The sequence below is a fragment of the Chanos chanos genome, chromosome 1 (genome assembly GCF_902362185.1).
Source record: "Chanos chanos chromosome 1, fChaCha1.1, whole genome shotgun sequence".
NCBI lineage: Eukaryota > Metazoa > Chordata > Actinopteri > Gonorynchiformes > Chanidae > Chanos > Chanos chanos.
In genome coordinates, this window is record NC_044495.1 from 1,165,277 (window position 1) to 1,179,889 (window position 14,613).

The 14,613-nt window shown below is 45.2% G+C and overlaps 2 protein-coding genes across 6 annotated transcripts in view; one reads left to right on the top strand and one right to left on the bottom strand.

Annotated features, from left to right (window-relative positions):
* The window catches only part of LOC115812840 (ras-specific guanine nucleotide-releasing factor RalGPS1), a 99,835-nt gene that overhangs the window by 46,345 nt on the left and 38,877 nt on the right, over positions 1-14,613 (bottom strand). The window lies entirely within an intron of this gene.
* Positions 2,563-11,442, top strand: angptl2a (angiopoietin-like 2a). Its single transcript, XM_030769040.1, has 4 exons — positions 2,563-3,451; positions 7,805-7,998; positions 10,218-10,488; positions 11,243-11,442. The coding sequence occupies exons 1-4, from the start codon at positions 2,563-2,565 to the stop codon at positions 11,440-11,442; spliced, it is 1,554 nt and encodes a 517-aa protein (XP_030624900.1).

Genomic DNA, 14,613 nt, shown 5'->3' on the forward strand with positions numbered 1-14,613 from the left:
GTCAGCTTGAACCAAGAATGTGCAGAACACACAAATGGAAAGAAGGATGGACAGACACACACACACACACACACACACATACAAATAATGACAAAAAAGTTGAACAGTTTTCTCACACTCATTGATGAACAGTTAAAAACCTCTTTAAGCATGTGTGTGTGAGTGTGTGTGCGTGCATATGTGTGTGAGTGTGTGTGCGTGCATATGTGTGTGAGTGTGTGTGCGTGCATATGTGTGTGAGTGTGTGTGCATGCATATGTGTGCGAGTGTGTGTGCGTGCATATGTGTGCGAGTGTGTGTGCGTGCATGTGTGTGTGAGTGTGTGTGCGTGCATGTGTGTGTGAGTGTGTGTGCGTGCATGTGTGTGCGAGTGTGTGTGCGTGCATATGTGTGCGAGTGTGTGTGCATGCATATGTGTGCGAGTGTGTGTGCGTGCATATGTGTGCGTGTGTCTGTATGCGTGCGTGCATGTGTGTGTGTGCATGTGTGTGTGTGCATGTATGTCAGAGTGTGTGTGTCTGCATGCGTACGTGTGTGTTTGTGTGTGTGTGTGCATGTATGTCAGAGTGTGTGTGTCTGTATGCGTACGTGCATGTGTGTGTGTGCATGTATGTCAGAGTGTGTGTGTCTGTATGCGTACGTGTGTGTTTGTGTGTGTGTGTGCATGTATGTCAGAGTGTGTGTGTCTGTATGCGTACGTGTGTGTTTGTGTGTGTGTGTGTGCATGTATGTCAGAGTGTGTGTGTCTGTATGCGTACGTGCATGTGTGTGTGTGCGTGTGTCTGTATGCGTACGTGCATGTGTGTGTGTGCATGTATGTCAGAGTGTGTGTGTCTGTATGCGTACGTGTGTGTGTGCATGTGTGTGTGTGCATGTATGTCAGAGTGTGTGTGTCTGCATGCGTACGTGTGTGTTTGCGTGTGTGTGTGTGCATGTATGTCAGAGTGTGTGTGTCTGTATGCGTACGTGTGTGTTTGTGTGTGTGCTGCAGAGGGGCATTAGGAGGCGCTCACTGAGTGGACTGTTGAGTTCAGTAACGATGAAGCTGCTCAGCACTTTTCTTTGAGATGTCTCTGAGACAAAGTAAAAGAGGGAGTTTCCTGGCTGGACCCCTGTACCCAGCCCTGTTCCTGATCCAGCCTCTCCCATCTGCCAGATCAGAACATTCCAAACCAGAGATGTCAATTCTTCCCGTGACCTAGTTAGGAGGCATCATCATCATTAACATCTCTGATGAAATCAGAAAATATTTCAAGGTCGAGAAAAAGAGAGAGAGAGAGAAAAAAAACAGACCGCGTAAGAAACTGAGGTCACTGCACAGAGGAGAGCAGCATGGCCTGGTCTTTGTCATTCAGCAGTAACACTGCATGTTCAGCAGTAACACTGCATGTTCAGACACTGCTGGTGGAGCGAGACATTAGAATGTGATGTACAGAACTGATAGAATTTTATATATGTACACACACACACACACACACACGTTTTCAAACAATCCCTGTGGGTTTGGGTAGAACATGGTTATCATCCTCAGATGACCATATGATATACTAATGGAGACCGCCGGAAATCTAAGATTAATGAACCTGGAACAGCATGTTAGTAAACGGAATGAAAGCTCTGTCTTTATATGTCAATGCACCGCTAACTAAATGTTTGGTTTGGCTAGCCTTAACCCTTGCCGTTTGGTTGAAACTGGCCCTAACTGTGAGACCCTTGAATAAATTGCTGTTAGAGAAGAGAAGCAGATTTGTATGTGGTAAAGAGGTAAAGCCGTAGCTTTGGGCAGGTAAGGTGTGTGCTAGGTCATGTCTGTATGGGCGGGTCAGGAGGACACACAGACACAGGGCCATGTAGAGACTCTACTGCTTGACTTAGGTGAGGGGATGTACAGGACGATGGTTAAATCTGTATGTCAGAGAAGCGAAAGATTATCTCATTTCACAAATTCACATAATTAACCCAAACTACACCTTCATCAAGCTGGAGCTTGTATAGAACATATTAGTGACATGCTTAAGGGTTCCTGACTGGGGTCAGTTAGACATTAAGACTCCATCAGAGACTGGCTCATTTAGGTCCATGTTGTGTGTGTTTATATGCTGACAATAAGCAGAGCTCAAAGAACACTGCTCCCGTCACACTTCAATCCTGTGTCTTCAAACAAGTGTTGGCGTATAAAAGTGCTGGTTTACATTTTTGTGGTGAAGATGAGTTTATTTATGTTGTTAGAGCAGAACATATCAAGAAACTGGGGTAGCCCAGACGTTCACCGTTTCCAAACAGAACGTGCTGTGTGAATGTTGTGAACAGATAACAGACCGTGACCGCTGACCCTGTGCCCATATTGTACCATCAGACAGGACCATCGTTTAAGGTCCTGACCGTGACAGCGAGTCAGCAAGCAAATCATGCAGTACCTGAGGTTTCCTCCAGCTCTTTTTCATGGATGTGGGAATGGAAACTGAGGATGTAAACTGAGTTCTGTTGTTAAATCCCTCTTTCTTTATCACACAGGTGTGTCCTGCTCAGAGGTCAGTGCAGACAGACCTCTGTAGTGTCAGTATGGAGTTAACCCTGCTCATTCTGCTGGTTCTGGCGTGTAAGCCTGTTTTTGCTGCCGTGGGCGAGCCCCAGGTGTTTGAGAGTAGAGATGAGGAGCTGGAGAGGGAGTTCCTGTACGCCGGGAGGACAAAGCGCTCAGTGGATTCTTCCGCAGCCCAGCAGCCAGACAAATGCTCCTACACCTTCATAGTGCCCCAGCAGAAAGCAACTGGCGCCATCTGTGTGAACTCCAAGGAACCAGAGGCCCTGCTGGAGAACCGCGTCAACAAGCAGGAGCTAGAGCTGCTTAACGGGGAGCTGCACAAGCAGCGTGGACAGATTGAGTCGCTGCAGCAGCTGGTGGAGGTGGACGGCGGTGTGGTGAATGAGGTGAAACTCCTACGCAAGGAGTCACGCAACATGAATGCCCGCGTCACGCAACTCTACATGCAACTGCTGCACGAGATTATCCGCAAACGGGACAATGCACTGGAGGTGTCCCAGCTGGAGAACCGTGTGCTGAACCACACGTCCGAGATGCAGCGGCTGGCGGCGCGTTACCGTGACCTGGAACACAAGTACCAGCATCTGGCCACTCTGGCCAGCAACCAAAGTGCTCTGATTGGGCAGCTGGAGGAGCAGTGCCGCAGGGGAGGATTCAGCGGAGGAGCTGGACGTGTCGTCCGTCCTCAGCCACCCGTCATGCCCCATGTGCCGGCCCAGCCGCGGGCGCCTCCACCCCCACCTCCGGCTCCTGCCAGGCCCTTCCACCCACCCACCAACCCACGCCACAACGGCAATCAGATCACCAACGAAATACAGAGTGACCAGAACTCCAAGGCCATGCCACCAAAATTTCCCACAATGCCCTCCGACACTCCCAGCCAATCCACCACAGATAAGCCCTCAGGTGAGTTACTTTCTCCTACTGCTCAACAAAACCCACAACACACAAAATAAAATACTCGGCATCAATCACTTAATGCCCCAGGGCGCAATCGTACAATTAAGCGAAAGGCACAAACACTGTGGAATGTAATGAGGTGACAGAACACAGTGTTAATACAGGCAGCTGTGGCTGGAGGAATGAACGAGAGATTGACTGCCTGCGTACGCCACTTCTCTTCCCTCCAACCCCCCCCCCTCCAGATTTACAACTTTAATCATTATTCTCACATTAGGGATCGTAAATTTTCACTGAATGCATCTGCTTAAGTGTTCTCTCTCTCTCTCTCCGGATCAGAGCATGTGCAGGCGCCAAAGAAAACACCAGTTCCATAACACATGCATTAGACCACTACCATGACTGTAAAGGAACAACTCTCCACTCATTCTGTGCCACTGTGAGGCCTGTCCGAGCTGTAGGACAGTACTCAGCAGGAGCTTGGCTTAAGGCCTAGCTAAACACACTTTGATGTAACAATATTTTTAGCAGGAATAAGGCGTCTGAGTACACATTCACCTTTGAAGGGAGTGGAGGAAAGATTAAATATAAACAGTAAAAGGACTTTGGGGAAAAAAGATCTTTGTGGGTGGGATAGAACATCCCAATATTGTAGAGTGCGTTATATATAACAAAATAAACATTATCTTGGGGTGAACAGGTTATACATTGGATGTATGTACAGAATGTTTTAGAAAACCCGAATCTTGGTTTAGACAGCCTGAAAAACAGGACAAGAGAAATGCCTTTGTCAAATGATACAAAGCTTTATATCATTACATTTGACTGGTGGCAGTCAGACTGTGAAACCAACCACACCCTCTCTGAACACTGTTAAGCAGGGACTGTCTGTAGATCTTATATGTTTCAACAGCCCTTCTGAAAGACTCAAAACCATCAGCTGTCGATGAGGAACAAAGTCAGACAAAGGAAGCCGTTTGTCACGCAGAGGGGCTCTAACGATAATAAGTGGTTTGATGTGACATGCCAAAAGGCTGTGTTTCCTCGACTTAAACAGCGGAGCGGAAATCTGCTGGTTCCTTAAGGGCTGTGTTAGATGAATGAAGAGCATGCTATGTAGGGCATGTGGAGGTGTTTATGGGGCATATAGGCGTATGTTGACTGATTCGATAATAGGTGGGTGAAAACAGAGGGCTCGGGCGCAGTGTGTCTCTGTGTCTTAGAAATGCACTGGGGAAGTGCATAGATTAAGCTGCAGAGAATGAAAAGAAAAAGAAAAGAAACAGTATCTCAGGGCATCCTGAGTGGTTTACCTGCTTGGGGCGGAGTCTTGCAGTACAGAGGTGGGTCCTGGACTCATGCCTCAAAATCATAGCTGTGTCACATCTGTGATCATGTGTGTTTACAGTCAGGTGAAGAGTGCTCTGTTGTGCAACGTGCTATGCAGTTTGTAATATGGAAATGCCAGGGTCTAGCTCCGTGAGTGCAGGACGAGGAGTGTGCTAGGCTAACTCACACTGACTGCTGTGACTCCTGGGCTTGAGGGAGATTTATGAGACGATGGGTAAACAAGCATTCCAAACAGAGAGAAAGGGGAAAATAATTTTCTGCACAAACAGTGTCATCTCAGCCCCACACACGGATAATCATAGTCAATAGTTTTCAGAACACTTCAACATTACAAATGTGTAATATTTCTAACTTCTGGGCAGAGAATGGACATTACACCATTTCCATTACACCATAAATTTTGGTGAAATCTCATCTCTCTGGTAATGATCATCTCTGAGAGCTCTTTGCCAACTGCAACACTCTTACACCTACATAATGATACTCAGTGTCCAAAGCAATTTACACCAAAATAAACCAAATGCTCTAGTGTCTCCAGCACAGACTGAACGCGCCAGACTAAATAGCTGCTCTTCGTCATAACAACAAGAAACATCACCAAAAACATCTTTAACCGCAAGACTGCAGTTGCTTAGACATGTCAGTACTGTGTCTGATTGGCTGTACGGTACATTGATTGGCTGAGACATTTGAGTACATTTTATGGATTGGTTGAGACATGTCAGTACCGTATACTGATTGGCTGAATGTCAACTATTGCTATACCCATGCACTTTGCTGTGATGAGGGCCATCCTAGGGAAAACCAAATAAAGATGACCCCCTGGTGTTTTATGGGCATAATTCATGGTTTTGTAATGCTATCAGTGCAGGCAGTCATCGTGAGCATTGAGAAAGCAGGATCATCCTCGTAAGTAATATCTGTAGGAGTGGTTCAGTGGGTCCAAGCAGCCCCTGACATTAATCTGTGCCATGTGATGTCAGAGAACAGAGCTATGCCCACCACTACACTCTCAGAACCACCCTAAAGGTTTGAGAGCCTTGGAACACAGTATAGGGCTCACTCTGTGCCAAGACTTACACAAGCAGCTAGACTGGAACTGAGTGTCAGATGAATTTGCTGTAATTTGTCAGGAAAATCTGAGCAGCACTCTGTGGAATGAGAGGATTTGGAGCTGCTTGTTATAAGACTAGGAAATTGCTCTGATTGTAAAGGCAGAACCATGGTGTTAAATACAAACACTCCTGCAGTCAGAGGGAAGTGCCCAACACCAGCTGATGAAATAAAGCCTCAGATCACTGGGAGAGGAGACAAGAGGTGCCAGGGAAGTGAGGAACATGATTTATAAACCTCAGCAGCTCATCAGTGATGAAAGAGAAACAAATGAGATTCGTATGTAGCAGTTTTCATTGGCAGGTTAAGATTGGTGTCTTTGGAGTTTTAATCCTCTCAGTCCTCTGAAATACATTTATAAAACTGCTTTCATTAGTGTTGGAAGAAGGGGGAGAAGGAAGGCTGAAAAGGAGGGAGGGAGAGAGAGAGATAGTGAGAGAGAGAGGCGTGGGGGGGGGGGGGGGTGTATGTCTTAGGACACTTCATGAAAACAACATCATAAGCTTTCAGGTTAAGATGGAAGGTTCCAGATCGCTTTTGAAGAGTTTGGCAGTGATGACTGCACACCCCCTGAAACTCAGTCCGGTTAAACACGAAAAGTTGAGAGGGGAAAACAAGCTATCATGTGCCAGTTCAGTTTGGTGAGGAGTTAAGAAAATGAATCTGGACAGCATCAATCATCATCAATCCAAATGAAAATCTAACGTCATCAGCAGAGCCAATCGGACCATTTTTAATCTTCGTTACAGGTCGGTCAAGTGACACAGTGAAACTGTGAAACACCTGCCCACTGTGGGGGCGCTCGGCGCTCGGTCGCCTGTCCGTACGACACGACGCCTCAGAGAGCTGCTCTCGGACCTGCCGCTCATTACGTTTAGCATTAGCGTAGCGCCAAAGCGCTCTCTCGTTCACATCCATGTTCCTCTGTTTTGTTTGGCTCACTCAAGCCCAGCGGTGGCAGTTTCTCCTACTGGAAGCGTGGCCAAAATCAACTCAAGCCTGAGACTACTGAGAGGTTTTCCTGGAGGGGAAAAATAATTGGGAGTCCCTGAAAACACACAGTATGCTGCGGGAGTCAGGGTCCAATCTCTCGCTCGCTGTTGGTATATTAGGAGATGTCTTTTCATGTAGTAAACGTTACACTGCGTTCTGTTCAGATCACTAGCCCTACCCCCACTCACACCCCCCCCCCGGGACTGCTGAGAAACTGATTCCATGCAGATTTTTACAGTGTGACACCTTGATTACAACAGTACTAGAACATCTGGGATATAAATGTGCAATTAACTTAACGTATCTGACTTATTAAGGCCACAAGTCTGACAGAAAATGAATCATTAATCCTGCACTAAATCACCAGCTTTAACAAATGCACTGTGCAGTTTAGATCAGTGTGAGTTCATGAACCAAAGTGAGTGATGCAGGGGTCAAAAGTGAGTGATGCAGGGGTCAAGTGCTTGTACAACATATAGCCCCTGAGATGAGTACTATGGGCTCATCTCATTACACAGGCTCTTCTCGCCGTCCTGGGAGCTGTAGGGGTGAGCTGCCATTTTTGGCTTTATCGTTTTCTCCTGGTTTTTTTGGTTAGATAGGGGGCCAGTGTAGTGCTTGTCTTTATTTTGTCTTTTCTTTTCTGGTAAAATAGATAGATTTTTTCCAAAACAGTTTTCATTTTGTTTATTATTTTGGCCTTGGCAAGCCCGACACTATTCTCCCCTTTCTTTTTTTTTATTTTGGTGTAAATAAAATTGCAAATATCTTTTGGTAATTATATGGTCTCCATCACTTTTACCCCTAGAGCTGGGACGCAACAATACTCAAATCCACAACAAATCTGTCTGTTCTTCTTCTCCTCACTGTTTGTCATTATGGCTCTGATGTGGTCCTGTGCAGGGCCATTTAAAGACTGTCTCCAGGCACTGGAGGACGGGCACACCAGCAGTGGCATGTACCTGCTGAAACCCCAGAATGCCAACCGTCTGATGCAGGTGTGGTGTGACCAGAGGCACGACCCCGGTGGCTGGACCGTCATCCAGAGACGACAAGATGGCTCCGTCAACTTCTTTAGAAACTGGGAGACTTACAAGGTCTGGGCCTGTGTTGCTCTCTCTGTCCTTTCTTACATTACACAGAAAGTGGAAACACGGGTCTTTTTACAAAGCAGGTTATTATCACTCACTTTAAAACAGACCAAATGTAAATATCTAGACAAACCTATAATCAAGTACAATTCCATGTTTTTGTAATGAATCTTAATGAGCATTATTATTATCATTATTATTATTATTATTATTATTATTATTGCGTTGAGTGCTTGGGGTGACTGAGATAAGACCACCGTGGTCCCTCTGGAGGTCAAGGCCCACTGTGTCAGGGACTTTACACTTTTTAGTTCTGGAAACTTTTCTGTGTGTGATTGAGCAGATTCACAGAATTGCACATAGAGGGAGAGTCTTTGAGAATTAGGCTATAGTAGTTTATGAAATTTTAGTATGTCTTTTTAAACGTATTAAACCATGCTGGATATTACAGAGACCTGTTTGTTTATTCTGATTCTGTTTAAGCTAAAAACATACAGAAAAACAGTTGTTTTAAATGACTGTAAAGTTAAGGCATGAAGTCATGGCTGTTTTCTCCCTTTGTGTTAGATCACTCTGAGTGATATGGGAACAGGGCTGCTACCCTGAGAAGTACACTGACATAACACAAAAGTCTCTCTAACACTGAGCAAAACAACAGGCCAAGAAATTTCACGCAGTCAGCCACACACACACACACACACACAGACACAGACACACACACACACACACACATATATACAAAACTCCCTTTGCTTTGCTCAGAAGGATTCACACGTGATGCTGTTGGGAACATTGAATAAGTAAACTGGAAAGCCTTTGTCATTTTCTTTTTCTGTTTTGTTATGTAAGCTGGCTATCACTTCCAAACACGAGAACGTGCTTTCCAAACACAAAACACGTTTCCCCAGTTTCTTCCCTTCCAACTCCCTGTGTAGATGCTGACCTAATGCTGACGAACGCCATTGCAGAACATCCCATCATGATATTAAAAACACACTTCTATGACGATATGCTGAAGCCATGACAGACTATACATGGACATGGTTCAGCCTGGTCCTCAGCTATGCTCTGATGTGTTGTAAGCCAGTGTTTCTCAACTCCAGTCCTGGAGACCCAGAAAACAGCCCATTTAAGCCCTGGCCCAGCACTGCCGCACCTGATTCAACTTATCTATTGATTACTGAGCACCTGGCTTCATGAAGCAGTTATGCTGGTTTTTGGCTTTAGCGACACTGTGCAGTTCACTAGGTTGCTGGGCCTGGAGATGAGAAACACTGAGCACATTCAGTTACATGAAAAAGAGGCTGAAATTTATACCCTGTACCACTGTTAGTGTTGAGCTCAAAAACACATAATGGTGCCAAAAACACATAAACCCTAGCACTGGCAGGACAACCTGAAGTCCAGTCTCAAACGATATGACCGATGCTGACGTGGTGTGTGTCCTCCCGATTCAATCCCTGTATGTCTTTCATTAAGAGCCCAATCCCTTGAGTCAATCCCGGGTGTTGAGAGGGGTCGCCTAGAACACATCCTGTAATTACACTACACCACTGCTCTCTCAAACAGCACCCATCACATCCAAACCTCTTACTTTTCAGTGTCTATTACAGTCTAAATATGCCTCTACACTGAGGACTTGCCAAATGGTAAGAGGATAGAGGAGCTAAACATGTGCAGATGTGTGTGTGTGTGTGTGTGCGCGCGTATGTGCGTGTGTGTGAGTGTGTATGTGTATGTGTATGTGTATGTGTGTGTGTGTGCGCGTATGTGTGTGTGTGTGTGTGTGTGTGTGCGCGTATGTGTGTGTGTGTGAGTATGTGTGTGTGAGTGTGTGTGTGTCTGTGTGTGTGTGTATGTATGTGTGTGTGTGTGTGTGTGTGCGCATGTGTTTGTGTGTGTGCTACACAGAGAATCTGTCAAGCCATTTACGTTGGTAAAGTTGTTTAAGTCATTCCTTGTTGAAATAAATAGTCCAGTTTTGTTCAAGAGCTTTAGTGTTTCATACAGAGACACATGAACTTGTCTGTTATCCATTAATGAAAACTCTTGAGCTTCACCTTCAACTGTTAACAGCTTAGAGCAGCCTGCCTAAGAGAACTTGTGTGTGTGTGTGTGTGTGTGTGTGTGTGTGTGTGCGCGCGTGTGCATGTGTATCTGTGTGTGTGTGTGTGCGCTCATGCTTACACATTTTAAAACTACCCTCTCCTCATTCACTCTCACAGCAAGGTTTTGGGAACATTGATGGTGAGTACTGGCTAGGCCTGGAAAACATCTACTGGCTCACAAACCAAGGCAACTACAAACTGCTGGTGACGCTGGAAGACTGGTCAGGCAGGAAGACCTTTGCCGAGTACGCCAGCTTCCGCATCGAGTCCGAGGCCGACTTCTACAAGCTGAGGGTGGGGCGTTACCATGGCAATGCTGGAGACTCCCTCACATGGCACAACGGCAAGCAGTTTACCACCCTGGACAGAGACCATGATGTCTATACAGGTAATAGCCCACATTACACAACAAGGATCACGGGACAGGAGCAGACTACGATCTCTGGAGACAAATACATAAAGAGTTAACAAATTAAATTAGCATATAAACTCAAATCTGAATTGTTAATCAGGCTTAAGACTAACAATCAGGAATTTTCTATCTACTTGATTTAGACACAGAAACACACTCCTACACACTATGGTTCCTTCTCTTAAAGTCATTCTGAGAGACAGAGCACTGGACGGTTTTACTAGTAAAATGTGTCTCGTTTAGGGGAAAAAAAAAAGCTCACACTGAGTGACAGCTGAGTTCATGTCCTTAAGTCGCTCTGGAGAGTCAATGGCTCACAGAACATTTCAACAGGGTTTCCCGGCCCCTGCTCCAACTCTGATTACAGTCTGACACAACAACGACAAAGCCCATGTTTCCATGGTGCTGCAAAACAATTTAAGGCCACAAGTAAAGAGAGTGAGGGCAGATTAAAGAACCATCTCTGGCGGCACATGCGCAGCGGCCCATGGGACAGACAATGGCCGGCCAAACCAAATGCCTCTGAGGTTTTTCTGCGCTCAGGATTTAGAGCTGTCTTTTCCAAGATTCAGACATTCCTCAATGCAAACATATCAGTATATAGGTTCAGCATTGTGTGGTACAGAGTTGGTTTGGTTTTGAATGGCACTGCTTTGGTGTGAGGTATCAGAAATGCCTGACCAAGGCCGAGCAGTCATCAGTAAATTATGTCTTCACTCTTTTCCTTTAGGTAACTGTGCCCACTACCAAAAAGGAGGATGGTGGTACAATGCCTGTGCACACTCCAACCTGAACGGCGTATGGTACCGCGGTGGACACTACCGTAGCCGATACCAAGACGGCGTGTACTGGGCGGAATTCAGGGGCGGGGCATACTCCTTAAAGAAAGTTACAATGATGATACGACCCAATCCGAACACTTTCCACTGAAGACCTCGCTCTGTCACCAGACAACACATAGAGACAGCTACATAACACAGCCTCACTCAAAACATGTCATGGATTCCCTGTCACAAAAACAAAAAAAAAAAAAGTGCAATTCTCCATCTATTATTTTTTCGTTTCATTTTTTTGCTATCTGAATTGCTTTTTTAAAATTTCTAATTGGTCATTGTTTTTATTGCTTCGATAAATATGCACCCATAGATATCTGACTCATACAATCTGAAAGTACCGTTCAGTCTTTGTTGTTGTTGTTGTTGTGGTTGTTATTTTTTATTCTGAGGGGATGCTAAGAGGTTGAGTTTTGCCTCAGTCCAGGCTCTTGAAATGACACTCCCTGGGATTGTTTCGGAGGCACGGGGCCATACGGGGCTGCTCAGTCAGAGGGAAATAAAAGTCCAGATGATGAGGATTACTCCCAAACGATGGAAAATCAAACATTTAAGCCACTGTCCTCAGTGCCTGATCCAGCAGACGAGAACTTTCCGCCAATAAAAGAGTGACATTGTGTTTGGTATGAGTGCCATTCTGTGTGCCAGGCGAAACGGAGCCTCATATTGTTCTGTGAGTGAAACACCACGGCCACTGCCGTCAAACCCCTGACCACTGACACCGAGGTCCTGGCCAACATGCCCCTCACATACACCATATCTGTGTGCATATGCTCACAAAGACAGTTTTATCACCTCCGTCAAAAACAACGATTCACAACATGACAGAGGTTTACATATAGGGGGGTGAAGGGCTTCACATGATTTCTAAAACTTTTTTTTTTTGGATGTGAATGAGATGGAACAACTCAGGCAGAAAGAAGTCAACGGGATGCTAGGGAAGATCTCAGAGGAAAAGCACACTTCCATTAGCCTTCAGACATTGGACAGAATGACTGTGAAAAGTAAGCCCTTTAAAATGGCTTGTTATGGGTTAGTTTACAGATTTTCTGGTCACATGATTAAGTTAAAAAAAAACACTCGAATAGAACTGAAGAACATTCTGTCATCGTACAATCGGATCCTGTTGTTGTCCTTATGTCTGTCTGACATCAGTCTGAGAAAGAGAGAGCGAGAGAGCGAGAGAGACAGAGACAGAGAGAGAGAGAGAGAGAGAGAGAGAGAGAGAGAGAGAGAGCGAGAGAGAGAGAGAGCCAGAGAAAGAGAGTACCATGAAACTGTGTCCTAAACAGAGACTTGGCTCCTATGCAAATACCAGCATGAGCATTCAGCTGAACAGACCTTCCACAGTAGTTTGCTTTTTTTTTTTTGCAGATTAAGTGGGTTGATGAGAAGCCATGGAGCTAATACACAAACTGATAAAGATATGACCATCAGAAGGCTGAAGGAGAAGTAACTGAAACCTGAAAGCTCATACGACAGAGGAGAAACTTATGTCTGATGAAACACACTGATCATTCACAGAGGAGTCATAAGCCTAAGTGCCCCTGCAGGACTGGAGTCTGGGAATTCATGGCCGTTACACACAGTTGAGGGTTTACCTTGAAAATCACTCCAGTAAAGAGTTTTAGTTTTTAGAGTGCAAAGTGAATGGAACTGCACCACTTGAAACATCATTCTGCGTTTAAAACTGTTGCGAGACAGTCTTGAGACAATGCCACGGCTCTCCTGGTGTCACAATCAGCTGTCTACACATAGGTTGGATCTAGTGTCCACAGATTGACTGAATCCACTCTGTACATACGATGTCTCATTTAGGATATAAGAATATTTTTGTAAAATAATGTATCGTATTGCCAGAAATTTTGCAATAAATCGATGTACAGCTACTGTCCTATTTTGAACGCTTTCATATATGACTCTGTATGTGTGTGTGTGTGTGCTACTGTGCTATTCTGAATGCTTTCATATATGACTCTGTATGTGTGTGTGTGTGTGTGCTACTGTGCTATTCTGAATGCTTTCATATATGACTCTGTATGTGTGTGTGTGTGTGTGCTACTGTGCTATTCTGAATGCTTTCATATATGACTCTGTATGTGTGTATGTGTGTGTGCGCTACTGTGCTATTCTGAATGCTTTCATATATGTCTCTGTATGTGTGTATGTGTGTGTGTGCTACTGTGCTATTCTGAATGCTTTCATATATGACTCTGTATGTGTGTGTGTGCGCTACTGTGCTATTCTGAATGCTTTCATATATGACTTTGTATGTGTGTATGTGTGTGTGTGTGTGTGTGTGCTACTGTGCTATTCTGAATTGTGCTATTTTGAACGCTTTCATATACGACTCTGTGTGTGTGTGTGTGTCTGAGTGAGAGAGACGTTCGTTGGGAAAAGAGAGAGATGTTCAGCACCATAGCAACCACAGGGCAAAGGTCCTCAAGGACCACAAGGAACCGCAGCGGTCGTCTCGTTCAAAACCAGTCTAACAGCGCACCACAGGTCAGCCCAGCTGTCACTCAAACTGCTCCAGGCCACCCCCTGTTCTTTTGTTCCACTCTGTCTTGGCTGTTATGAATGGCATAGTTTCCAGAGAGTGTCATGTTGTAAAAAGTATGGAAAAGCAATTATGGGCTAGTTTGAGCTTATGATAGCACAGTCGGACCAGACCGAGTTTTCTAGCGCTCTGCAACATGTGCAATCAACTAACATACACACCACAGACATTTCTTTTCCCACTGCAGCCACTTCACCGAGACTAAGGAAAGTCTAAAAAGCCACTGCGGTCTTAATCTTTTAGGCTAACAATAAGTCTGTTTGGCCACTTCAAAGGGCAGTTAGTGTGAGGGCTGTGGAGTCATGCAGAACCTTTGACTGTGTGTACAGTAAACAGAGACTCATCTTCCCTGACTGTGGACGACAGGGGACCCAACACTGCTCATCTGTTTGGTCTGTCAGGTCATTCTGCAGCCACAGACTGGTACACACATTTATATTACAGACACTGGCACGCACGCACACACACACACACACACACACACACACACATATATATGTATACAGAGATAGAACACACAGACTGGTACACACATTTATATTACAGACACTGGCACGCACGCACGCACACACACGCACGCACGCACGCATATATATATATATATATATACACAGAGATAGAACACACTGACTGGTACACATGTTTATATTACGGACACTGGCATGTACAGAGACAAAACACACAGAAAGAAATCTCACACAAACACAG